Raw genomic sequence first — 27,625 nt, 5'->3', positions numbered from 1 at the left:
AGTCAAAATCTACAGGTACTCTCTCTCCCTCTTTCTCTCTCTCTAAGGCAAAATTATTTTCCCAGGGAGAAACTGGGAGCTGGAACCATGAATCTAAACAAACCAAGAGAACTGCCAGCTGCCAGGGACAGAAGCACTTCTGATTAGCTGGGAGGAAGAAAAGGGAGATTCTTGTGAATCAGAAACCGGATGGGAGAGATGTTCTCTCATTAGGCGGTAACTAAAAGGTGTCTGGAGGGGGTGTCTTTGGGCAACGAGTTTCTCCAGCACAACCCTTCGAGGAGAGAAGTCAAGCTGAAGCGACTAAAGGGTGCGGATGGAGGAGGGGGAGGGACACAAACAAAATAAATATGAATGGGATGCGGGGGGTGGGGGAGATTCGTCTCAGTTCAGGGTGCCCCGGCAATTCTCCGTGCCGCAAAGGCAGGGAATCTTGTTCTCCTCGATCGGGAACTTGTAGTCATACGTGATCTCCTCGTTGACACTGATGGCCTGTTTGGAGTAAATGACGATCTTCTTCTGGGACTCGATGGTGATGACTTTGGCGTAGCAATTGGGCTGAGGAAGAGGGGGGGAAATGTACACAAGTGAGCTGGCCGCGGTGCTGAATACTGAAGCCGGCTTGATGCGAACTGCCAGCATTCAACATTCTTCCCGGTTTCACTGAGTTATCGCCCCGAAAGGCGGGAGAACTGAGGAGGCTCCATTTTGCAGACACCGGGTGAGCCTAGCAGAGGCCAAGGGTGCCAAAAACCATTCTTTGTGAAGTTAAAGGGTCCTGACAAACATAAGAACATAAGAAAGGCCCTGCTGGATCAAACCGAGGCCCATCAGGTCCAGCAGTCTGTTCACACAGTGGCCAACCAGGTGCCTCTAGGAAGCCCACAAGCAAGACGGTTGCAGCAGCAACCATCCTGCCTGTGTTCCACAGCGCCTAATATACTAGACATGTTCATCTTATACTGGAGAGGATAGGTCTGCAGTAGAAGAAAAAAGAGGGGAATAAAACCCAACCTGGAAAACAGAAGTTGGGTACCCAATGTTGGGTGGGATGAAAAAAAATATATAAATAATGAAACTATATAATTTATTAGAAGCGCTATATAAGAATTAAAATTATTTAAAACCCGTTAAAATAGCACAATGGCACTTGGTGGACACACTGTTTGAATAGGTTGATACTTGCACACAACTTATGCGGGAGACATATACAGCCCAGCATAAAAACCTAAGACAATACCACCAGATGTTGGTGTAATTGGTAATATATACAACCTATTACATGCCTGGTCTGTTGTATATTGCCTGTACATGTAAATATATTTGTAATGTGTGTGCATGTTTTTATATGATTTAAATAGACCACTGAGGAAGGCCATATAGGCCGAAACACGTGACGATAGGTCTGCATCATGACTAGTATCCATTTTGACTAGTAGCCATGGATAGCCCTATCCTCCATGAACTTGGACGTGATGGACCTTGGTCTGATCCAGCAGGGCTTCTTTATGTTCTTATAGCATTACACAAATTAGGGAGCAAGCTGGCCCACCTCAAAGTTTACCTGAGTAATGCTGATACATCAGGTTGCACGTTCCTTGGGGCAGGGACTTGGGTCACCCCCTCCCCCCAGGCAGTTTTGCGTGTTACTCTAAAGCGCTGTGTTCTCTGACAAGACTGCGTAAATAAGTGTGCTGAATGAGAACAGACCAGGAATGACCATCAGTGAAAAGCCAGACGATGGGGAATCGGGTCCTTCACCCCCTTCCCCCACTCACCGTGCAGCAGTGATTGATGAAGCGGGCCAGGTTGCCGCACTTGGTGGCGTCAATGATCGTGTCGTGGTCCACGCGGAAGAGGTAGCTGCTCCCAATGCCCTCCTGGGCATACCGCTTCTCACGCATGTCGGCCACCATCTACAAAGGGAAATGAAGAGGGCCGTGGCAGTCGGGAAGAGAGCAAGCGGCAGCTGCAGGGCCTAGCATAGGGGTCCTCAAACTACGGCCCACGGGCCAGATCCGTCCCATCAGGGTCCTCAACCCGGCCCCTTTAAAAAATTGCAGCCGCAAGGTAATGCTGGGAGGAAGTAACGACAGGTCACTTCCTCCCAGCTCCCTACACATGGGAGGCATTGCAGCAGGCTCGAACATTTCTCCTAACCCCTTACAGGAGGTGGAGCGATGGTGAAATAACGGGTCGGGAGAGGATGGGGAAATGGCCTCTTGCACATGCGTGCCGCCCGTGAGGTAGAGCTCTGCAGCAGTTTGGCTGTGCGGTTTCCTCCGGCTGGGAGAGCGAGGGAGAGCGTGGGAAAGGTGAGGGGTGGTGGCGGGCAGCGACCCTCTGGCGTTCTGAGGGGGAGGGGAAGGGGGGAGAAGAGGGGGGAACCGGCGCCTTCACAGGAGAGCTGGCGTGACCGAAGCGGGAAACCTTGGTGAGGCGAACCTTTCCTCCACTCCCATCGGGAGACAAGTAGTAATCAGGTGTGGGGGGTGGGTGATTCTGTCCCCCCCCCTTAGGGGGCTGTGAGACAGTCCCCCTTCTTTTCCCCTGCGAGGGAAAAGATAACGATAGACATACTCCACCAGGTGATGCCAACTTTCTCTGCCACTTAAGGAAGAATCAAACCAGCTTACAATCGCCTTCCCTTCCCCTTCCCTGACTTCACTGCGCTTTCTCGTGGCACGAGAGGAGTCGTGATTGAAACCCTACCCCAGGGCTGAGGGGGAAAATGGTGTTGCTGGTGCGGGAGGGCGGCTAAGCATGCCCCGCTCTCAGCTGGTAAAGTGCTAGGCAACTCTGACTTAACTTTTCCTCTGTACCACTGGCAGTTTTGGGGGCAGGGAATGGGGAAGAGATGAGATATTGATTGAGGGGGTCACCCAGCTGGCTTCGTAAGTAGGAGTGGGGAAACAAATCCAGTTCACCAGATCAGCATCCGCTGCTCAGGTGGAGGAGTGGGGAATCAAACCCGGTTCTCCAGGTCAGAGTCAACCACTCCAAACCACCGCTCTTAACCACGCTGGCTCTCAGCATGGAGAAAGTTTAAGAAGCCCTGATTTAGAACACACACATTCTGCACTCTGTTAAATACATTAAGAACATTGTATAATAGCTTCAGGGGGGAAAAAACTAGCCATAGAAATGATCTTAAAGCCGATTAGCAGCATCTTCGTAAAAACCAAATAGCAGCATGCATAGGTACAACAGGTAACAAAGACAGACAAGTTGGGCCAGCATAAAGCGTCAGGATACCAGAACTGACAAGAACGTGAGACCAAACATGAAGCTCAAGAAGAGGCCTGGGTAAAGGACAGAACCTCGTCAGGTTTGGCACCAGGAAAACGTTACGCATGGAGAGCATTTCGGATTCCAGGCACAACAACAGAGAAGGGCCTGTTGTGGCCATTCACTACACTTAACGAGCCGAGGGTATTGTACCAGGGATCTTTCATGAAGGCTCACATACGGGAATGGATTAGAGCAGGGACCGAAGACCATCATTCAGAGAAGGTGCCCTGCCCTCCAGGGACTTTTTTTTAAAAAAGGGCTGGAATTTAATTTTCCTGGGAATAACTGAGACCACCCAAGGCAATGTTGAAAAGGCTTTTTTGCTCTATGCTATTTCCACAGCACCCTCTAGTGTTGATTGTCTGCATACGCTTCCGAGTATACAAAACCCTATCCCAAAAGGGGAAAGTGTGCTTTCGGTAAGCAAAGTCACCAATCCCAGGCTTACTTTTTAGAGTACTTGATTTTCCAAGTTACCCCAAAGAGCTCAAGGTGGCAAAGAGCTCAGTTCTGCCCCCACCTTTTATCCTCACAACACCCCTATGAGGCAGTTAGGCTCAGAACTAGAGACTGACCCAAGGTGATCCGGTGAACTTCATGGTACAATAGAGATTTGAACCCTGTCTCCCCAGCTGTAGTCTGACATGCTAAACACTGCACCACACTAGCTTGTTTTAGTTAACTCTTCCTTCCCACTGCACCTGCCATACTTCAAGTGCAAGATTTTGCTGCCCTTCTTCTATGGTGAAGAGCGGTAGTTAGGAGCAGTGGACCCTAATCTGGAGAACCGGATTTGATTCCCCACTCCTCCACATGAAGCCAGGCTAGTCACAGCTCTCGTAGAACTCTCTCAGCCCCACCTACCTCACAGGGTGTCTGTTACGGGGAGGGGAAAGGAAGGCAATTATCAGCCAGTTTGATTCTTCCTTAAGTGGTAGAGAAAGTCGGCATTTAAAAACCAACTCTTCCTCTTCTTTAAGGCATAGGGGATTTTCTTTCCTGAAAAGATGTCCTTAGTGCTTTGATTTTTAATGGTGCAATCCACCTTGAGTTCTCAGTGAGACTGGCAGACTATCAAGGAAGTCAGGAAATAAACCTTGCTTTGAAAGCAAATGCTCCAAGTAAGCCAGGGACAGCTCTTGAACAACAGTGAAGGAGTCTTTCCCACAATCGTGGGATGAGTTCCCAAGACAGCACCCGTGCAGCCCCTTCTTCAGCCTCGTTCAACAGTTGCTCACCTGCCGGATATTCTGGCCCACGTACTCAATGACCATCTCATCGGCAGCTATTGGCTCCATGGCAAAGAGGCCCCACTCGTGGATTCGACTCCGGCCAAATCGTAGCTTTTTCTTGCGGAACTACAGGGAAGAGGAGGATGGTCACAACGAGAGCAACGGGGGTGGGGAAAGAAAAAGGCTTGCGGTTTCGACTGTGAGGCATGGAAGCCCAAGGCTACACATCATTCGCATGTGCCGAAGTTGTCCCAAGAACCACCCAGTGCCAGTTCTGCCATCTCCCTCCTATTAGGAGTCAGATTTTAAAATGTATTGGCCAGCTTGCCAATTCCTCCCTCCTCCTCCTCCTCCCTTTCTTTCGGTGCTCTCGTAGGACTTTTAAAAGCGTACTGGCATCAAATCTACTTCCCCCCACCCTCAAGATTCTCAGGAGGGAAGGCAGCATGGTACAGCCCAATCTCGTCAGATCTCGGAAGCTAAGCAGGGTCAGACCTGGTTAGTATTTGGATGGGAGACCACCAAGGAATACCAGGGTTGCTATGCAGAGGAAGGCACTGGCAAACCACCTCTGTTAGTCTCTTGCCATGAAAACCCCATAAGGGGTCGCCATACGTTGGCTGCGACTTGACGGCACTTTACACACACACACACACACACACAAGAGTCTCATTCACCATCATGGGCAGATGGGGGGGGCAAAGGGGAGTCCCCTAGAGAGAGCTGCCCCCCACTAACAGCCTGGTCACAAGTTTCTACGAGTCTCATTTAACTTCTCATTGAGACCAAACGTCATTAGTCCTCTGTTTCAGAGAAAGTCGGAAAGACGTGCGGCACGATAACCTTTCTGTCTGAAGATTTCCGACCAACACTAAAATCTGCTCCTTTACCAACAAGGAAAGATGTCATCTAAAGCATCTGGGGCCCTTTTTGGAAATGTGGGAGTCTGCTAAATGTACAAACCCACAGGGTAAGAGACAGGTCATGGCAGTTAACAAGGCAGGGACTCTCCAGTCTCGATGACCCAATTCCTCTGATATCTCTACACTATCCTAGCACCCCACCCCCATATGTCCCATCTAACCCTTCCCCATCTTCACTTCTAACAGCAGAGTTCTAATTCCTTAAGGTGATAAAATGCTACGGGGAAAGGAGCCCCACTTGAACAGCCCTCGGGACACCCTGAATTCTATCTAGGAAGCCTCAACCTTTTTTAAAATGTGGCTTGACTGAGCTAGATGATACTTAATTTCCCAAGGGATCACAGGCTTCTTCTGCTCCACTCTTTTCATTCTCTTTAAAGGAATTGTGTGCTACCTTCAGTTGGTTCAGCTTCAGAAGATCACTATCAAGGATGGCAGAAGAGCCGATGGCACTCAGCAGACGCCGTTGCTCGGATCGCCGCTCCGACAGGATGCGGTTGGTACCCTGGGAAAGACGGAGGAGCTGGTTAAAAATGAATGAAAGGAAGAAGAAGAAGACTTGGTTTTTACACCTCACTTTTCTCTACCTTAAGGAGTCTAAAACGGTAAAAAGGTAAAAGTAGTCCCCTGTGCAAGCACCGGGTCATTCCTGACCCATGGGGTGACATCACATCCGGACGTATTTTATTATTAGTTTTATCATTTTTAACTCATAGTAACGTTTTAGACTGTAAAGGCCTATGGCGGTGTACAATAAACCTGATAACCTGATAAAAGGACTTGGAATGTAGCTCCTCTAGGCACAGAATCGGGATTACCTTGCGGTAGAATCTGCATTATTTTCATTTTAGTGCAGGTAAACACATCAAACCCGCACTTCCAAAATAAGCACGCTTAGCTGCTTGGGGAAGGGAGAAGTATACTTCGGACGTTACCTGTGTATCAGATGGCTCCAGCTGCTGCACAATAGCCGGGCAGACGTCCAGGTATTTGTCCTTCTCCTTCTTGCTGATGTGGTAATATCCCTCGCTGCGGGCACAGCCAGTTTGGTGCTCCCGCAGGTCCGATGACTTCCGCTTCCGCTTGGGGTTTGCAATGTTTGTGAGTGGAGGCGGGTGGCTAAGGAAAAAAATGGACTCAGTGTGGGAAGAGCAATGCGAGAAACTGCTCGTGAGCCCAATGTCATTTTTGTAAGTCAGGCCAAAGCGCATTTTCCCACCTTAGAGAGGTCGGGCACAAGGGGAGCCATCCCCTTTCCCTAGGAAAACCAGAGCTTGTGCCTCCTGGAGGGAACTGACTGAAGGGGCGGAGCCCAGCGGCATCTCCACCACTTCGAGACAATTTGCTCTCAAAAACTAACCAAACCACTCCAGAAACTGAAAGACTCTTTAAATACCGTTCAGTGCATTGGCCCCTGTGTTTTTAAAGGTTGTTGTATTTTAGACGTATCTGACGAAGGGAGCTTTTGACTCTCCAATCATAGAGTTGGAAGGGACCACCAGAGTCATCTAGTCCAACCCCCTACATAATGCAGGAAATTCACGACTACCTCCCAACCACCACATACCCCCCAGTGACTCCTACTCCATGCCCAGAAGATGGCAACATTAACCCCCCAGGAAGAAGAGGAGTTGGTTTTTATATGCCGACTTTCTCTACCACTTAAGGAAGAATCAAACCGGCTTACAATCGCCTTACAATTTATTACGAGTAAATGTTTGATTTGTATACCTATTTTATATACCTTATATACGCAGGGTTGCATAAAAATTTCTCAGGCGAAAAGGGGTCGTGAGTGGAAGAGTTGGTTTTTATATGCCGACTTTCTCTACCGCTTAAGGAAGAATCAAACCGGCTTACAATCGCCTTACAATTTATTATGAGTAAATGTTTGATTTGTATACCTATTTTATATGCCTTATATACCCAGGGTTGCATAAAAATGTCTCGGGCGAAAAGGGGCCGTGAGTGGAAGAAGAAGAGTTGGTTTTTATATGCTGACTTTCTCTACCATTTAAGGAAGAATCAAACCGGCTTACAATCGCCTTCCCTTCCCCTCCCCACAACAGACACCCTGTGAGGTAGGTGGGGCTGAGAGAGCTCTACGAGAGCTGTGACTAGCCCAAGGTCACCCAGTTGGCTTCATGTGTAAGGGTGGGGAAACCAACCCGGTTCACCAGATTAGAGTCTCTAAAGCAATACACAAACACCACAAGCGAGATCGCAGTGCCGATTGCGCCCCAAACTACATTCGCTCCCCCAGGAAGGATATTGGTGTGGTGGACCCAGTGGGTGTCGTTCAGCCAGTCCGTGCTGTTGTCCTCGTGCAGCAGTCGCTCGTAGGTCAGCCGCAGGTACTTCATGTCCTCCAAGTCCAGCCCCGAGTTCCAGATGTCGTACAAGATGGTCATTTGCTCAAACTCGCTTCGTGTCTCGAAGACGGGAGGCGGCGGAGGGGGCAGAGCCGGGGAGCGCTTGTGCGAGTGGGAGCGGAGGGATCTCCTGCGGATCTCCCCTTCGTCGCTACTGTCGGCACTCTCCTCCTCCTCTTCCTCGTCCTCCTCGCTCTCCGAAGGGAACAGATCCTCGGGCCCGAACGGTAACAGCCCCAAGTCTTTCATGGCCTCCTCCTTGATCCACGGAGGATGCGGCTTTTTGGCCTGCTGCTGCTCCGGGATGGCCGCCTTTGGCTTCTCAGCTGGCAGGGAAGGCGGCAGGGGCAGCGCAACCAGGTCGCCAACCTCCGGTTCAGCTTTGGACTCGCTGGCATCCGCCACCACCACCTCTGGAGCCTCCAAGACCTCCCCCATGGGCTCGCTGTACAAATCCACCCGCAGCAGGTCAGCGGAGCCCACTGAGGGCCCCTCATCCGGTTTGCGGGGAACAGTCACCGGTGCCACACGGACGGCCATGGCATAGTTATGCTCCAGGAGAATGCTGCTGACTTCGATGGACGGCGCAGGAGGCAGTGGGGCCTTGGGCTCCTCGGCCTCGTCGGAGGTTTCCGTCGCCTCGGAGTCCTCGCTGCCCGCCCCGACGGGCATCTTGAGAGCCACGTCTGCCAGCACGGACAGGTTGGGTTGATTCGCCAGCTCCAGCAGCGAGGAAGCCCCCATCCGTTCACGCATGTGCAGCTTGTCTTCTTCTGGGGGGGGCGGCGGCGGTGCCCGCGGGGGCTCAGAGAACAAGCTCCGAGAACGACAGCGGTTCCGGGACCGGCTGGTCAGATGCAGCTCGTCCGACCAACATTTCACCATGGAGGCGTGGTCAGCAGGCAGGTTGCTGATTGTCCTTTGGCTGGCTTTCGGGGGCTCCCGCTTCCGGCCGGTGGCGACCGTCGGCCTGGAGGGGAATGTCGTCGGAGGCAGGGAGGAGGCAACTGGAGGCGGGGTGTCTGAGGTTAAGGGCACTTGGGGTGGCAGCGTGGGTTCCACAGGCACTAATGGGAGTTGTGCTTCCTCTGTGGGGGCAGGAGGAGGAGGAGGAGGAGGGGGCAGAAGAGCCGGGGGAGCCAGGTCAGGCAGCTTCTCCAAGGCCCCTTTCACGGAGTCATCCTCACTGGCAGTAGAGAAGGAGACCGTTTTCCGGCGTTTCTTGGGCGGAGGCAGGAGTGGGATAGGTGAGGAAGGTCGCTCTTCTGCCCTGGACACCGCTCCAGCACCCTTCTCCTCTGGTGGTGGGACTGGTCGGCTCTCCTCCGGAGGAGCAGGTTTCTCCTCCACCGCATGGCCTGCATCAGTGAGATAAACTGGGTATTAGACATACGGCCCTGGGTGGATCGTTTACGTTCTTGAGGTTCTACTCACTGTGTCAAGAGGAACCCAGACTTAATTTATTTCTCCACGGAGGCGAATGGATATTTACACCTACTTAAAGCTGACTCTTACCAGACCCCGTGGAGTAAACTAGTTGAATGTTGTATCCGGTCTTTAAGAATCTCTCTTATTGACCTAAAGGATTGTGGGTCATCGGCAGCTCTTTCTTCAATCTTGAGCTGCTTGCAAAAACTGGACTTCAGAAGTACTACAATAAGAGCACGCAGAGTATGCTCACCTCTATACTTAGGTCTAAACTTGCATCAATCTCTCCTGATGTATTTTGATTTTCTGACAATCCCACAAAACAGATGATTATTTATGTTGGCTAGACTAAATGCCATTCCATCAGGGGAGTTAATGGATACCAGTCACGATGCATACCTATTCTCTATGGTGTCAGAGGAGCGTGCCTACTATATTAGGTGCTGTGGAGCCCAGGCAGGAGAATGCTGCTGCAGTCGTCTTGTTTGTGGGCTTCCTAGAAGCACCTGGTTGGCCACTCTGTGAACAGACTGCTGGATTTGATGGGCCTGGGCCTGATCCAGCATGGCCTTATGTTCCTATGAGAACTCACATTAATTGACTAAGAGTTCCTCAATTGGATGACACCCCTGTTTGCAACATGTGTTGGAACAAGCCCTTTATTACTGGAGCTGGCTAAGGCGAATGTCACCATTCTCTGAGGCCTCCACAGTTCAGCAACTGTTAAACCTCCGGTTGCTATCACTCCCACCTGCCCCGGCAATGCCTGTTCAGCTCCTCTGCAGAACAGGCAGGACAGGCAGAGGCCGCATGTCTCACCTTGGATGCCCCCCGCATCTGGTTTCTTCTTGACCAGCTCAGCATCGGTTGCTTGCTGCACTCGCTCTTCTGGGCCCAGCAATGGCTGGGCCGGACAGCTGTCCATGGCCGATTCGTCCAGTTCCTCCATGCTCTCAGCCTCCTCATCCGACGAGGAGGACGACGACGAGGATGAGGAAGACGAGGAGGAAGAGCTGCTCTCAGAGTCAGAAGTGCTGTCGCTGTCCTCGTCAGACTCTTCGTAAAGAGAATACTTGGAGGAAGCATCACTGTCCCCTTCATCTGGAAAAAGTGGGGGGGAACCGTAAATTGGGCTGAATGAACAGCAAGATTCTGCATCCGTTTGGGCGCAGAATTTTTGTTCTCCGAGCATCTATCTCAAGCTTTTATTTATGAATGGGGCACGTTTCTAGCCCTCATGGTTGCAAAGTTATGCATGAAAGTCATCGGCCCAACATATGATGAAATCTCAAGAGGCCCAGGAGTCACACCTGAACAAGACTTTCCATGGTTAAGAGGGGCTTCACTGACCAGGGAAAATCAGAATTATGCAGAAAGTGGGAAATTGTACCAAGAGGAATTATGCACATTTGGCTCAACCTACATATTTATGTGCTGATTTTAGAGAGCCTTGGTTATAACCACACAGCCACTGGTTCCCAAACTTTTCGGACCACCCACCCCTTGGTTCCACAAACTCAACCCCAGCGCCCCCTACCCTATCCTATAAAAAGCACTGTTCAAAATAGGGGTTTGCATGCCACACTAAAGAAGATAATAACACAAAAAAAAATTCAAACCAGTAACAATTAATTCAAAATCAACTTAAAACTTTTTAGTTGAAAACTCATGAACTTGATCCAGCGGTACCAGCTCTTCAAAGTCTGGAAAAAAATTCTGATAGTTTCCACCAAATTTATTTATTTATTGCCAGCATGGTGCCATAGCTTCTCCCAGCTATCATACCTCTATTTTTTATCCTCTAGTATTTATTATGGTTAAGGCACATTCTTGTTGTCCTTCCCGCATCCCAATGAGCAGGGCTGATTATCCTCAAATCCACTGCACAAAAATCAACTGCACAGGCAACGGGGGAAATACCTTCCAATTCCTTGCCCTTCCTGCTACGTTCTCTGGCACCTTCCTCCTCCTCTTCCCTTCGCCGTTCTTCTTCCTCCTCCTCCTGAGAACAGAGCCATAGACAGTTTTTCAAGTGCCGGATCTTTAAAAAAAAAATTCCTGGTGGACCTGAATTTTTACATCACATAACACAGGGAAGTATACAGGAAGAAGGGGAGGGGCTGTGGCTCAGCAGTAGAGTGAGTTTCGGGGTTGGAGAATGAGCTCAGCAGGAGTGGAGCTGTGAGCAGAATATAAAGGAAACCTCACCTATACAGAATTCTGGCTGCAAGTCTCTGCTGGAACCAGGTAATTTTAGATGTTAAAAGGTACAGCTGAAATGTGACAACTCACCTTTTCAGAAGACGAGTCATCGGATGCCTCCTCTCCTTCGCTGTCCAGGCAGAAGAGCTTCCGCCGTTTTCCCGGGCCCTTGATTCGTTCATCATCCCTCTTGGACACCTTGGGTATCTGGGAGGACGGCTTACCTGCAAAATTGAAATTACAAAAGTTCCTCCCCGTACAACTGTATATTTGCTAGCCTGCTATGCTTGTTTTAACTAATCATAAAGGTAAAATGGCTAGCTATCTTTCTACTTTGGATGCTTCTTCACATCATAGAGCTTTTTTATTGGCTAGGGTAAATGCTTTTCCATCTAAGATGCTTTCTGGTAGATTTTCCCAAATTCCAAGGCACGAACGTTTATGCTCCTGTAATTTTAACTCAATAGATACCATTGATAGTATAATTCTAGAATGTCCGCTATATGAATGTACGCGTGAAAGATGGTTATCTACTCTACTAGCTACCAAATGATCTCTGAACAATGAACTGAAATGTCAATTTCTTTTGAATGATTCAATTCCTGAAATAACTGAGATGGTGGCTCAATTTCTCACAGAAGTGCTTATGATCAAAACTGCTTTTAATTAGTAGACTTTGTAATATCACAATCCAAATGGAATATTACTGTATCTTCCCAATCTGCAGGGGGTTTTATCTGTATTCTGTTTGGACTTTTGTCTAAAGCATTATAATTATTATAAGCATTATAAAGCATTATAGTTAAAGGTATGTGTGCAAAATTCAAAACAAAACATGTTCTTGTCAGTTCACCACAGACATTTAAAAACCACCCTCGAATCCAGGGGATGAAGCAACTTACCCTCTTCATCCTCTTCAGCAGGAGTAGATGGGCGGGGCTCCTTCACCTCGCTGTCCTCTGAGATTTCAGACGGCTCTTTCCTTTTCACCTGCAATCAGAAAAGCGATGAGCTCCCTGGGATGAGAGGTACTCAGAAAGTACACAGTTCCAAATGCCAACCTGCTCAGTTCCAACTCTAGAGTGCCTCTAGGGCAGTGGTTCCCAAACCTTTTCAGGCCACTGCCCCCTTGATTCCACAAACTCAACCCCAGCGCCCCCCTACCCTATCCTATAAAAAGCATTTTTCAAAATAGGGGTTTGCATGACTCACTAAAGAAGATAGTAACAAGAAAATTCAAAGCGGTAACAGTTAATTGCACATCTATTCAAAATCAAATTAAAACTTTTTTATTTGAAATTTATTCAACAGAATTGATGGACTTGATCCAGTGGGACCAGCTTTTCAAAGTCTGAGGAAAAATTATGAGTTTCCACCAAATTTGCCAGCATGGTGCCATAGCTCTATCTATTGTAAATTAGTGAACAACGCAGTTGAAGGGGCCCACCTCTAGCGCCCCCCTGCTGCCAGCTTGCCGCATAGTGCCCCCCTAGGTAATCCCCCCCCTGGGGGTGGTACTGCCCACTTTGGAAATCACTTCTCTAGAGGACCGTTTTTCACTTGGAACTGAGTTGGTTGCTTGGAACTGAGCTTCGTTTGCAACTGAGTTGACATCTGCAACTATGTTGATTTGTTTGGAATCGTGTTGTACCTTTTGGATTCTCCTCGCGTCTTCAACATTATTTATATGTGAAAGTTACATTTAAATCTATTGCACATTTCAATAACGTCCTTGCGATTTTGACTTATTATAGTTTTGGCTCCCCTAACCTCCAGGCGTTTCCCAAGCCAGAGCTGGCAGCCCTACTCGCCGCCCACCCCAACGTCAGGACCTCACCTTGAAGGACGGGAGCCTGAGAACTCCCCGAAAGCCAGTCCCAAAGCCAAACCCCTCCAGGCTACCGCCGGTACCGCCACTCTTGGCCCAGTCAACCAGGGACAGCAGGGCAGGGTCTTTCAGTTTGGTCTTATCCTTCTCCTCCTCCTTGGCTGGCTGCTTAACAGTGCTCTGGAAAGGCTGCAGGTAACAACGCCAAGAAATTGGTGAGTGGACACAGGAGAGGAAGCTGGGGCTGGAGGTGGGGGGAGAGCAGCACGCTCCAAAACAGCACGCATGAAACAGTAAGCACAAAAAGAGGCTTTGGCCTCAAACTTATTGGGACAGAGAAAGAAATGTGCAAAGCACCAGAGGCTGTGTGTATGTTGTGTGTGCCAAATGCCACCAAGTCGCTTCCAACTCATGGTGACCCTATGAATCAAAGTCCTCCAAAATGTCCTATCTTTGACAGCCTTGCTCAGATCTTGCAAATGGAGGGTTGTGGCTTCCTTTATTGAGTCAATCCATCTCTTGTTGGGTCTTCCTCTTTTCCTGCTGCCCTCAACTTTTCCCAGCATGACTGCCTTTTCCAGAGGTTACAAGGCATTTATCTAATCACTTGTAGCTACTCCAAAGTTTTACAAAACAGTAAGTTCAACAAAGGTTCAAATAAATAAATTGCAAAACATGTATTACGGTATGCGAATAATGAGCAAACGCAAAAAGCAAAAACAATAACATAACATAAAACCACAACACTGACAGGTTTGCCGGCTAGTATCCCGACAAACCTGTCACTGTTGTGGTTTTATGTTATATTATCAACACTTTTGCTTTTTGCGTTTCCACATTATTTGTATACGGTAATACAGGTTTTGCAATTTATTTGGACCTTTGTTGTAATTACTATTTCGTAAAACTTTGAACTAGCTACAAGTGATTAGATAAATGACTTGTAACCTCTGGTGCTTTGCACATTTTTTCCTCAGTCTCATAGAATCATAAGAATTAGAAGGGAACACCAGGGTCATCTAGTCCAACCCCTGCACAATGCAGGAAATTCACAACTACCTCCCTCCCCATACCCCCAGTGACCCCCTACTCCATGCCCAGAAGATGGCCAAGATGCCCTCCCTCTCATCATCTGCCTAAGGTCATAGACTCAGCATTGCTGACAGATGGCCATCTAGCCTCTTCTTAAAAACCTCCAAGGAAGGAGAGCTCATCACCTCCCGAGGAAGCCTGTTTCACTGAGGAACCGCTCTAACTGCTAGAAAGTTCTTCCTAATGTCTAGACGGAAACTCTTTTGAGTTTCCTATCAGAGGTTTCTCCCCCTTCTTTTTCTCAAACTTATTGGGGCCCCACATCCCTCTTGGGGCTTGGGGGCTTGGCGTCCCCCCCCTCCCCCGTGTTACCTTGGCTTTCTCCTCCTTGCGCTCCCACCACTTGTCAAAAGTGCTGAAAGCCACGTTCTCCACCATCTTGCGGTTGAGGTCGCGCTGCATGGTGCTCTTCATCTCCTGCATGAGCGTGGAGAGGACACTGTCCACCACGGAGGCGTGGGGGTCCTTGGGGAGAGGCGGGGGCGGCACCGCTTCCTCCTGGTACCCCCACTGGCCCGCCCGGAAATCAAGGATGTGCTGTGGGGGCGGCAGAGGGGGCTGCTCTGCGGAATGCTGCTGCTCCGAAGCGCCCACGGCAGATGGCTGCGGCATGAACAGCTGGTCTCGCTGGAAGTGGCGACCCCCCTGGTCCATCAGGTACCCGTGCCCGTAGAGAGGCCGGCCACAGAACGAAGCCGCCGCCTCCCGGTGGTAGGAGAAAGGGTCCTCAAACTGGCCTTTGCCCTGGCGGAGCTGCTGCAAGCGGCTCAGCATCTGCGTCTGCATCTGGAAGGACATGGGCATCCCACCCCACTGGTTGCCCAGTCGGTTCATCAGTTCCATAGAGTTCACAAAGTCATAGATGTGGGGGGCACCTCGGCCCCCAGAGACCACACCCGCCCGCCCCCTGAAGTCTGACAGGCGGTGTGCGTGTCGTGGCCCGACCTGGCCGTAGGTCGACAGCGAGTGGGTTTTGGCCGCCAGATGGGGAAGGGTGACGGACATGAGGGGCTGTAGAGGGTAGGCGGGGGGTAGCAGCGGCGGCTCCGGCCGGTGGTGGGAAGGGAAAGAGGACACACCCAGTGGTAAGTGGCCCAGGGCTGAGGACATCACAGAAAAATGGGGCTCAGATACTCCTGCCACAGGGGTTGGGGGCTCCACCTCTGCTTCATCATCTGATATTTCCATGTCTTCGCCTGACGATTGCTGAGATGCCTAATTGGGGAGCAAAGAGCGAGAGACAGAGTGAACCAATTGGTCAGCTTTTACAAGATCAGACACATAAGAACATAAGAAAAGCTCTGCTGGATCAGACCGAGGCCCATCAAGTCCAGCAGTCTGTTCACACAGCGGCCAACCAGGTGCCTCTAGGAAGCCCACAAACAAGACGACTGCAGCAGCACCATCCTGCCTGTGTTCCATAGCACCCAATATAATAGGGTCTGATCCTGGAGATAATAGATCTGCATCATGACTAGTATCCATTTTAACTAGCTGCCATGAATACCCCTCTCCTCCATGAACATGTCCACTCCCTTCTTAAAGCCTTCCAAGTTGGCAGCCATCACCACATCCTGGGGCAGGGAGTTCCACAATTTAACTATGTGTTGTGTGAAGATATTACTTACTTTTACCTGTTTTGAATCTCTCACCCTCCAGCTTCAGCAGATGAACCTGTGTTCTAATATTATGAGAGAGGGCAAAAAGCTTCTCCCTGTCTATTCTCTCCAAACCATGCATAATTTTATAGACCTCTGTCACGTCTCCCCTTAACCGCCTTCTTTTCAAGCTAAACAGCCCTAAGTGGGTTCACCACTCATCATAGGGCTGTTGCTCTAGTCCCCTGATCATTTTGGTTGCTCTTTTCTGCACCTTCCCAAGCTCTGCAATATCCTTTTTTAGGTGTGGTGATCAGAACTGTACACAGTATTCCAAGTGTGGTCTCACATGCTTCCCTAAATGTTAAAAATTATAGAAAAATAGAGCTAACCAAGCAACGTGTCGACAGACCCCAAAAAAGGGGGGGGGGAAGATGCCAGGTGACAGCTTTGTTGTCTTGAAAAGCCCCTACTCGCTTCACTGCACAAGCTTTGTCCAGGGGAGGGGATCAGCAAGCCTGATCTCATCAGATCTTGGAAGCTAAGAAGGGTCGGCCCTGGCTACCACTTGGATGGGGAGGCCACCAAGGAAGCCCAGGGTTGCTGTGCAGAGGCAGGCAATGTCAAACCACCTCAGAAACATCCCTTGCCTTGGAAACCCTACAGGGTTGCCGTAAGTTGGCTGTGACATGGCGGCACTTTTCATCACCAAGAAATGCAACTTACATAGAATCATAGAGTTGGAGGGGGCCATACAGGCCGTTTAGCCCAACCTGCTGCTTAACGCAGGATCAGCCTAGAGCATCCCTGACAAGTGCTTGTCCAGCCTCTGTTTAAACACTGCCTGTGAGGGGGAGCTCACCACCTCCCTAGATAGCTGATTCCACTGTTGAACAACTCTTACTGTAAAAAAAGTTTTCCTAATATACAGCCGGTACCTTTCCGCCCACAATTTGAACCCATGATTGCGAATCCTATCCTTTGCTGCCAACAGGAACAACTCCCTGCCCTCCTCTAAGTGACAGCCCATCAAATACTTAAAGAGAGCAATCACGTCCCCCAACCTCCTCTTCTCCAGACTGAACATTCCCAGCTCCCTCAGTATGTAACTCCCCCCCATATGTCCTTCATGCACAGAATTTTAGATTTTTTTAAAAAATGGAGACTCCACATCCCACAATCTTACCCTGTCTTGCCCGTTTGCTTTGGGGGATTCTGCTCCGGAGCCCATGTCCAACACAGGTACCACATCTTCAAAACTGACCGGGAGGGGTGGTGGTGGGGTGCAGGGTCCATGCGGCTCCCCTCCCTTGGGGGCCCCTCCCTTCTCCTCCTCTTCCTCTTCCGTGTCCGAATTTAGGAAAGAGAACTTGGACCTCTGCTCCTTCAGCAGCATCTCAATACGGGAGTCCAGGCTGCTGTGCTGAGCAAAAGGGACACTCTCGTTGGTGGTCTCGGGGGCCGGAGAGCCTGACCGAGCCGGCGAGGTCTGCGTGGTGGGAGAATGTGACTGGTCATCAACTCCTAGAGCTGCCGTCACAGCAGGGCTGATGTTCTCCTTAGATTCCTGAGCAAGAAATTCCGTGGGAGGCAGGGAGTTGGCAGCAAAAGTCTCGGCCGTGGGGAGCAGCCGGTAATCCTGGTCCACCGGGTGGGATTCGGAAGGTAAGGAGAAGGGCTCCGGAGTGGCTGTATAAGTTGGGTAGAGCACGCTGGGTGCTGGGAAGAGCTCAGCACTCTGCTGAGTGAAAGCATGACTGTTCTGAAACGGAGCGCTGTCTGATGCTGCTGCCGCCGATGAAGAAGAGGAAGAGGAGGAGGAGGAGGAGGAGGAGGAGGAAGAGGGGGGAGTGGTGGTGGTGGTGGTGGTGGAGGCAGCCGCGGTGGTAACAACGGTGGTGGAGGAAGGGGTAGGATCATCCCGTTGGGAGCGCTCCCTCTGCCGGGAATGGAAGCCAGAGTCCTCTCTTTGGTGGGAGCGGTGAGAGGAAGAGGAAGAAGAGCGCCCTTCTGAGGTGGTTGAATGGCGCTGGTACCGGTTGCTGCCCACTGCGGCAGCACTGCCGCCGTCAAACTGTTGACTAAAGGGCGGGTAGTGATGGTCGTTGCTGCGGTAGTGAGAAGAGGAGGAGGACGACGAAGAGGATGAAGACGACGAAGAGGAATAATGCCGCCGGCTGTAGGAGTCGGAAAAACTGTTCTCGTGCCGGCGGGATTTGTACGATGTCGATTCTGTCTGGTAAGTAGAGTAGCCGGGTGTCCCTTGCCTTGGAGAGGAAGAAGAAGAAACTCCATGAGTGCCCTCTCCCACTTAGCTTGCCCCGAAGGGAGGCTAGGTCACGGACACAACCCTTTCCCAAATGACCCTTTCTCCAGCACGACCTACCTGCTGGAGTAGGCAGAATCCTGGGAATAAGGTGTCCCTCCCCGAGGGGTGTACGGAGTTCCCTGGGATGACTGCGGCGTGTACTGGCCAAAGGAAGAAGGTGTGTCTTGCCGTCCGCTGGAATAGGGGGTGTCCTGAGAGCAGGGCGTGCCATTGCCAGGCGTCGAAGGCATTGCGTTCCCAAGGTAGGAGTCAGTTGAGTGGCGCCTTTGAGACTCCGACTATAAAGAGGAGAGGAAAGGAGAGCGGCTCAGCCCTCATGCGGCATCTTCTCACCTGCAGCTGAAATGCAGCATAAGTCGCTGCACGGTCATGCTCACTCCTGCCTGTTCCGAATGCAACCAACTTATGTTAATGATCTTTAGCTAACATTACAAGTGGAGAACAGACTTTGGATTACTTACCGTGAGTGTTCCTTCTGCTCTGAGGTAAGGAGGATGTCTTGAAACATTGGGGTGATTCAAAAGGCCCTCCTCCTCAGAGTGAGAACAAGGGCTTTGTCTGCAACTGTAGTGAAGTGCCACAAACAGCAACAGCACTCCACATGCAAAGAATGCAAATATCTAAAAGAAGACCCCACCAGACAGCTTTTGTGGGAACACTGAGCTGGTGGCAGAAGCCTAGCCAATTAGGCTCTGAATACAGTGCCACAGAGGCATGGGTGGGGCACAGTGTCATAGCTGAAGGAAGAAAAAGAAGACTTGGTCTTTATATGCCGACTTTCTCTACCATTTAAGGAAGACTCAAACCAGCTTACAATCACCTTCCCTTCCCTACAACAGACACTCTGTGAGGTAGGTGGGACTGAGAGAGCTCTAAGAGAGCTGTGACTAGCCCAAGGCCACCCAGCTGGCTTCATGTGGAGGAGTGGGGAAACCAACCCGGTTCACCAGATGAGCCTCCGCCGCTCACGTGGAGGAGTGAGGAATCAAACCCGGTTCTCCAGGTTAGAGTCCACTGCTCCAAACCACCACTCTTAACCACTACACCATGCTGACTCTCAGGAAGGATGGCTAGTTTTGTTCTTAGAGGGGGATTAACCAACAGGCATGGCCTTACGGGGGGGGGGGGATCGTGGCATCCTCCTGTGGATCATTTACACAATAATGTGGAGCCTGATCATTTAACTGTCCAATCATTTAACTGTCCAAGACCAGAAGACCAGTTAAGTTCAAGACCTCTGGCCCGAAAACAAGATCATCTCCACCTCCACAATCCAGATGTCTGCACGGCAGAACCAACAGAACAGATGCCCTGTGGAAAAGAGGGCGAGGAACGGCTTTGGAAGACTTTAAAGCAGAAGCAGCAGAAGAACAAGAGTTGGTTTTTATATGTCGACTTTCTCTACCACTTAAGGGAGATTCAAACCGGCTTACAATCACCTTCCCCTCCCCACAACAGACGCCCTGTGAGGTAGGTGGGGCTGAGAGAGCTCTAACAGAGCTGTGACGAGCCCAAGGTCACCCAGATGGTTTCATGTGGAGGAGCAGGGAAACCAACCCGGTTCACCAGATTAGCATCCACCGCTCACGTGGAGGAGTGGGGAATCAAACCCGGTTCTCCAGGTCAGAGTCCACCCTCCAAACCATCGCTCTTAACCACTACACCACGCTGGCTCCGAGCGTCCACTTCCTGAGAACGCGGCATCTACTTACCGAGTCCGCTGGGAACTTCTCGTTCAGCATTTTGCCCCCAGTGGGGACTGTCTGAGGCGTATAGGAGCCATTCACAATCAGCTCATAGTACTTCATTCGCTGCTGGCCTAATGGGGGAGTGGGAAGAAAGAAGCTTGTTAATGGAAGCGGCCCCTACTGTGAAGCAGGGCGGCAAGACCAGAAGCAAGAGGGAACAGTCTCAAGGGAGCAGGTGCGTTAGCAGCTACCTTTGATGTCTAGCTGGGCATGGATGATGTTGCCCATGACCGAAGTGTTGTGCAGGTTCTTGACTGTCTCCTTCGCCCCCCGAGTGCTGGTGAAGAGCACTTTGGCCAGGCCCAGGTGCTTGCGGTTCTTGGGATTGTAAAGGATCTCGATCTCCTCAATGTCGCCGTATTTTTTGCACATCTCGGCCAGGAAAGGCTCTTTGATGTTGTCATTCAGCCGGGCGAAGGTCACCTCCTTCAGAGGGATCTGGCCCACGTAGAACTCATCCAGCTGGGGCAAAGACCAAAACAGAAGGGATGAGGAGCGGAAGTGGGGTTCCCCCCTCCCACCGACAACGGAGAAAAGCATCTCGTCCTAACGACAGTATGGAGAAGCTCACAAAGATGCTGGAGGCAGCAGGTTCAGAAAAACAATAATGGCATAGAGCAGGAGTGTCGAACTCAACTGTTATGAGGGCTGGATATGACATAAATGCCACTTGGTCTTGCCAGGCCAGGCCTTGCTGCCAGGGGCTGCCTCAGCAGGCTCACGGGCTGGATAAGAGCTGTCAGGGGTCTGTATCTAATCCCTGGGCCTTATATTTGACACTCCAGGCATAGAGGTTTCACAGGTTCTGTCCAAACGTCCAACGCCCTGCTCCCACCATCCCACTGAACAAACTACCTCAAGTGTACGTTGTTTCTTTCCTCTACCATTCTATCAATATCTAGACGGAACAACCCTTGATTTTTTCTGTCCATTTAAATTCTACAACCAAAGCAATTGATCCAGATTAGGCTTAACAGAATAATTTGCCAAGTTCATTCTGGAGGTTGAGTCTGGGGCTGACAGAGTGTGACCAGCCCAAGGTCACCCAGCTGGCTTCATGTGGAGGAGAGGGGAAACAAATCCAGTTCACCAGATTAACCTCAGCCGCTCATGTGGAGGAGTGGGGAATCAAACCCGGTTCTCCAGATCAGAGTCCACCATTTCAAACCACTGCTCTTAACCACTACACCATGCTAACTCCCAATGTGACACATAATTACATTCATGTACACTTGGCCACTCCTGAACTTTTAGTGGGCCACCAAGAGAGAGGCAGCTGTGGCACTGATATCATTCTCATCATATTGGGGACTGGAAATGTTACAGAACAATGATACACAGTCAGGTGAGTTCAACCTACCTTAAACTTTGGGACAGGGAGGGAAAGGTCTCTGTTTTTGGACCATATCCGGTGCCTGGGATCCCGCAGTTCTCCCACAGGGGCATAGCCCGAATCCTTGAGAACACAAGTCTTTTGTCAGACAGCAGTAGCAATTAAAAAACCCTCAAAGGAAAACAAATGTCATGGCAGGTCAGTCCTCCTCTGGTTATGGTCCACAATACTTCTGGGGACATGGCTGTTCATTATGACTCTCTATACTGCCATCAGCATAAAGGATCATACCCAGAACTCTTCCAACCAAAATATAATAAGAGACCCAATCTGGGATGAATACGTTAATGCTGGAATTTGTGAAACTTCTTGAAGGAAAATAAGAAAAAACAAAAACAATGTTTGAAGAAAAACAATGTACTGTAAACGCCAATGGAATATTATAGACTCCCAAGTCCATAGTTTGTGGGTTTTGTAACGGAAAAGCCACTACCACACTAAAGATCTGTGCAAGCAAGACACGTGGTTATTATTCACCTTCTTCAGCAGCAGCTTGGGCGCACAGTTAAACTATTTTTTAATGGTTTCAGAGGGAAGCTGTGTTGGTTTGCAGTAGGAGAGCTGGATTCAAGTCCAGTAGCACCTTAGAGACCAGCAAGATTTTCGGGGTATAAACTTTCGAGAGTCAAAGCTCTCAAAGTGGTATCTGATGAAGGGAGCTTTGGCTCTGGAAAGCTGATACCCTGAAAATCTTGTTGGTCTCTACTGATGTTGATTCTATGACCTTAGGCTGTTCGTGAGAGGGAGGGCATCTTGGCCACCTTCTGGGCATGGAGTAGGGGTCACTGGGGTGTGTGGGGGGAGGTAGTTGTGAATTTCCTGCATTGTGCAGGGGGTTGGACTAGATGACCCTGGTGGTCCCTTCCAACTCTATGATTCTATGTACTCGAATCTAGCTGTTATACTTTTTTAATGCACTCCCAGAGTACAAGCGGAAGGAGGGTATGTAGGTCCACAGTTAGAAAGCTATACTGGAGGCTACTGCTGGGGGAAAGCAATAAGGGTTGAGTATCCCTTATCCAGACATCCAATATCCGGACTGACCCAAAAACCAGACTTTTTGAGCTGGCATGGAGGCATTATTCCCAGGCCCTCAAGCAGCATGCCAATTTACTTTCTGATGGTTCAGTGTACACAAAATTATTTAAAAATATTGTTTAAAATTACATTCAGGCTATGTGTATAAAGTGTATATAAAACATAAATGGATTTCGTATTTAGACTTGGGTCCCACTCCCAAGATATCTCATTATGTATATGCAAAAATTCCAAAATGTTCCAAAATACGGACGGCTTCTGGTCCCAAGCAGTCCGGATAAGGGATGCTCAACCTGTATATGCCAGTGCAGTGGACAGAAAGCAGGACTTGAATCTGGATATCCCAAACTGAAGCCCATGCCTGCCAGGGACTCTCTGAACAGAAACAAGCAATTTGTTTTCTCTTAGTCATTCGCACATTAGCAACAACAGTGGCCTTTCCTCAAAGAGTTAAGAGGGCTGGATCTGAAGGTGAACAGAAGGACTCCTTCCATGAGCAGAATGGCATCTTTGGATTCAACCCTAAGACTTGAAACCATTTTGCAAATTAACTGAGTGCTACACAGGCCATTAGTTACAGCAGCAGAGACAAGCCAAGGCATGTGCATGGACCTTGGATCGCTAGCCAACGTGCCGATCTCTACTTTTCAAGTTTAGCCTCCACTATTTGGAAATAACTGATTTAAATGAAACTGAACACGTCCAACCAAAATGCGACTAACAAACTAGGCAATGGTGGGTATGATACAGTGTTTACTAAGTGGGTTTTAAGCTCAGGCCTCACAGTCACCCATACTTGTACAAACAAAAAAACCCCAAAATCTCACACTAGGAACCTATCACTGTACCGATCACAGTACCTGCTCTCTCCCCACCACCTGCATCCAAGCTCTGCACAGAGCTGAAGTGTTGTGCTTGGTCACCACCGCTTCTGTTGCTTTGTTTGACCACTCCCCCAAGCAACATCTACAACAGAAACTGACTCGCTGTCTTCAAGAAAGTGAAACTAAGCATGGGTGCCAAACTGTGCAGGAAGACGGGGGGGGGGGGAGAGTGAACTAAAGGAGACCCAGCTCCCTTTTAAGCTGCTGAATATTTTCAAGGGGAGGGGAGCAGTTCATGTTTTTTGCAACCCTCTGTGCAGTGATACACAGAGCATTTTTGGTTTTGTGCATATTTCATTGGTAGAACGCAGTGCCAAACGTGTATTCTTTATACAGTAAGAATACCTCAGCGTGACAGGAACCATGATTACTCAAAAGAGAACCCTGAGCTGAATGAACTGAATGGGGCTCATTCCCTAGAATGCGTACTTTAGGACGTCAGCATTAGAATTTTTGCAAATAGCTGGTCAAGAATGACAGAAAGCAATGTTAATTCCGCTTTTTGAAAATCAAATTCTATTGTGGTCTGGCGGCCCGGGGGGGGGGGGTTGTCCTTTGAAACGGGCTATTTCAAAATCCCTCTCAACCATGCCTATGAAATAAATAACACAAGGATGGCCTGTCGCTACAACACCCTGATCCTCAACGTTCTATGCAGGTATTAAAACACTGATTTCAGTAAAGCTAATTCCAATAAAGTTGCAATTCCAATATTCCATTACAAGAGGAATGGCCTTACAGTGCAACAAAAACCAGTTCCGCTTAAATTCAGAAATACCGCAACCAGCAAGCAGCGGAGCAAAAGATGCAAGCCAACATTTAAGAAAGGAAATGCTCTAACAGCCCATTCCTGAGCTTTTGGCGGCCGGGGATGGCGGAGAGGAGGCGCTGCCGTGGTGTCTCATAAGCCATTCCACAGCTGCGAAAAGCTCGAAAAAGCCCTTCAAAGGTTTTTTCTTTTTTTAAAAAGCAGCCTCGCTCTTCTCCCCGCTGGCGTACCCAGGGCAAAAGGGGACAGGAGACTGCCTACAGGCAGCCCCTCCCCCGGGATGCCGGAACGCACCCCGGAATGCCGGCGCAGGCCTTTACACCAGTGGGACACCAGCGGAAGGCCCCGTCAACGTCCTGGGGTGGCGCTGCTGCGGCAGCTCCGGGAGACCAGCGTCCAGGCCTCCCCACCGGCGTTGGGGCCGCTTACACTGGCATAAGTAGCCCCGACGCCGGCATGGGGATCCCAACGCTGGCGCAGCCCCTTCCTGGCCTCCTGAGGACTTTTCTCCTCAGGAATGTGCTGTTAGCTAGGCAACCCCTACAAGATGCTGTACTATTTATGACAAGAGCTACAGTCGCTCCTGAGAAAATTCTGAAGGGGAATCAAATATTTTTGGAAAAATTTAACCATAGCTCTAAATGAAGAACAAGTTGCGACTTTAAACAAACAACAAAAGAGAAGCATCTTTACTGATATTAAAACAACACAAATTAAGTGATGTGGGCTAACGGTGATTTGTTTAAATTTTGTGTGGTCTGCGGTGAACCTTCCCATTTGCTATAAAAGCCATTATGAACAACGATATGGACAAACTACAAGTATTTACTCCAAGGCAAGACTAGTCCCCCCCCAGTTATGCCATAAAAAAGGAGGGGGTTACCTTACATTCGCATACAAATTACTGTTATGGCCAGTAAATATATCTTTTTGCATATAATAAATTTTAAGGGGGTTGTCTTATATTCAGAGTTGCCTTCCTTTTGAATAAATGGCACTAGATATCACCAAGAGGCCTACAATATTCAACATTATACAAGCAATGCCCTAACCAAATGTTCCTCTCCCCCACCACCCATTATCTATAGCACCTTCTAACATCCAATGTTATTCTTTGGTTTATCCCAATATTAAAGACAGTGAAACCTAAAATCTGTAGACACAATCTAAAGGAAGTTAAGACTCTTACGATCCTGTTGATTTCAGTAAGCTGTATCAAATGACTATTCTGCTGAGCTTTCTTCCAGTGGAAGGCGCTTTCTGCTGGCTGAAGAGGCTCTTTGTGCCAGTGAAAAGCTCTGCCATCAGTGGAAAAGTAGTTGATGGATACAACCCAATGGGCCTTACCAACTGGGATTGGAATATTCTTAACTCTTCCGAGAATGTACTCAAAGGGAAAAAAGGTGGACAGCTGAATGGACAGCACTATGAGTTCATGAACTCAGGCAAACCTTGACCCTTTGTTCACAGCTTTGTCATTTCACCTGCTGAACCTCCAGTCACTCAACAGTTGCCTCATAAGCCATAAACCTCCTCTATCCAGTCTATGCAACTTTCTGTTCCTCCCAGTGGCTGCCAGCACCTAGAGCTCAGTTGTCAAGCTCCTGGATAGTACTATGCATGTTCGACATTTTTTAAAATGCTAGGCCAGGGGAAAATATGTATTACAGATTCAATTGTTCAAAAGTGTGCGGCAAAATTTAAGGCATCAATCTCAGTCAGAGATGTGAAAAGCTTTCTAACTTCGAGGGATTAATGTAGAATGGCGCAAAAGATGGAAACAGAACACTGGGCGGCAGCACAACAGAAAAGGTAATGGCTTGGGGACAATATGGCACATCCGACAACCAAGGGAACACTACCCTTGACTTTGTGGTCCACAGAAGCACAGAGCACAACAAAGATCTTGGAACCTGGACGACGAATATGAAAATAGATGCTTTGAAAGGTACGTGGATATTACATCTGGAATATTACATCCTCAACGGAAATCTTCCAAATCCTCTCCTCCCCCATAAAAATAAAAATCCAGTTTTGTCCACTCACATTATGGCTGAAATGCACCCCATCGTAGCGATAGATCTTGTGGGCGGCCCGCTTCAGCACCGGGTCAACAATGAGCTTGTAGTTTCTCCACTGAAAATTAGGGGTTTTCTGGAATTCACCCCCACCTTCTTGATCCATTCTGACTCATTTACACTGCACGGGTGGAAATTAAACAAGAGAAAGAAAACTGAAGTTATTCACTGCAAAAAAAGATCATAAAGCGCAGGAGCCCCATCATGGCCAACTCTGAGACCGATGCGCTCGCATAAAGAACAGTCACCCTCTAGACCAGGGGTGTCGAACTCATTTGTTACGAGAGCCGGATATGACATAAATGTCACTTGGTTGGGCCAGGCCAAGTGTCCCATAAAATTTAATGTCTGGCACCAGAGATACAAACTTTATAGAAGACAAAGGCAAAGCTAAGTAATGAAATTATTTTTAACTTTATTTTGTACTTAAAATACAAACATGTTTAAAACAATAACATTCTTACAGTATTTTCTTTTATTCAATTGTTTTTGATAATTGACACCTTAACATAAGAACATAAGAACTGGGGGAGGTGGCTTGTGAGCCCACAGCGGACTGGCGAGCCCAGATTGGGAACAAGGGGGGATGGCTGCCTCAGGGCCGGATGAGAGCCCTCAAGGGGCTGGATCCAGCACTCGGGTTTTATGATTGACACCCATGTCCTAGTAATTAGCTCCGTTTCTGTAATTTATACAGGATGCAACATTTTAAATTTTAGTGTACAGTACAGAAAACCCTGGCTTTGTTGTTGGCACAAGCAGCTAAACAAGGTGGTGGCATCAGGGAGAAAAAAATCATACAAAACACTGTTAAGACTGGAGGAAACATGACCCAGGTAATTAAAAAAAAAACCTGTACAGACTGCAGAATCTTAGAGTTGCAATCTCTACTTCAATGTCCTCCTCTGGAAGAAAAAATTCCTATAAATACAAGTAACCTAAGCAAATGCTTGACCAGCATCTCTGTTGGAGATGCCTGAAAGAAGATAATTCCACAAGCTCCTGGAAGCTGTCTTTTTCTGTTAGCAAAATTTTTGAAAATGACCTTAAGTTTGAGCCCATTCCCTCTTGTCCTGTCCTCAAAGTGATTTTTCTCCCCTTCTTCCTGTTAGCCTTTTACAGCTATTGGAAGACTGTTGCTTTAACACATCCAGCTCTCCCACTTGTTTGTATTCTGCCTTCTATTGGCCCTAAAGAAAAATAACTAAGCTGCAATAATCAAACAGCAGTGCAAGTCTGGAAATGTCTCCTTCCAAAATGACTGCTATATCTGTTTCCTTTTGAAGATGCCCAATACATAAGGAACATGTTCAAAAGGCACTAACCAGAATACACCTCAGAGCAGAAAGAGGCACAAAAAAATCATACCTGTTATGGATTATCTCTTCTGTGTTTTAGCTACTGGCCAAATGCAATGGAG

General features: G+C 48.9%; 1 protein-coding gene across 1 annotated transcript; it reads right to left on the bottom strand.

Moving 5' to 3' along the window:
• Positions 1-384: 384 nt before the first annotated feature.
• On the bottom strand, positions 385-27,625 carry SETD1A (SET domain containing 1A, histone lysine methyltransferase). Its single transcript, XM_056863350.1, has 19 exons — positions 27,574-27,625; positions 26,174-26,326; positions 21,404-21,499; positions 20,235-20,505; positions 20,008-20,114; positions 18,353-18,573; positions 17,153-18,233; positions 14,681-15,583; positions 13,286-13,465; positions 12,351-12,438; positions 11,539-11,672; positions 11,167-11,242; positions 10,066-10,341; positions 7,719-9,176; positions 6,382-6,551; positions 5,841-5,951; positions 4,530-4,649; positions 1,779-1,916; positions 385-558 (listed from the first exon to the last, which is right to left on the bottom strand). The coding sequence occupies exons 2-19, from the start codon at positions 26,309-26,311 to the stop codon at positions 385-387; spliced, it is 5,742 nt and encodes a 1,913-aa protein (XP_056719328.1). The 5' UTR covers positions 26,312-26,326; positions 27,574-27,625.

Source organism: Euleptes europaea, chromosome 18 (assembly GCF_029931775.1).
Source record: "Euleptes europaea isolate rEulEur1 chromosome 18, rEulEur1.hap1, whole genome shotgun sequence".
NCBI classification, from domain to species: domain Eukaryota; kingdom Metazoa; phylum Chordata; class Lepidosauria; order Squamata; family Sphaerodactylidae; genus Euleptes; species Euleptes europaea.
This window is presented reverse-complemented; position numbering and strand designations above follow the sequence as displayed.

Excerpts from the sequence above, each read along its gene's own strand:
- SETD1A (XM_056863350.1), bottom strand. The coding sequence starts at position 26,311 with ATGGATCAAGAAGGTGGGGGTGAATTCCAGAAAACCCCTAATTTTCAG. Across the intron at positions 18,234-18,352 it reads GATTCTGCCTACTCCAGCAG|GCAAGGGACACCCGGCTACT; the intron begins GTAGGTCGTGCT and ends TTCCTCTCCAAG. Across the intron at positions 4,650-5,840 it reads TGAAGCTGAACCAACTGAAG|TTCCGCAAGAAAAAGCTACG; the intron begins GTAGCACACAAT and ends TCTTCCCTGTAG.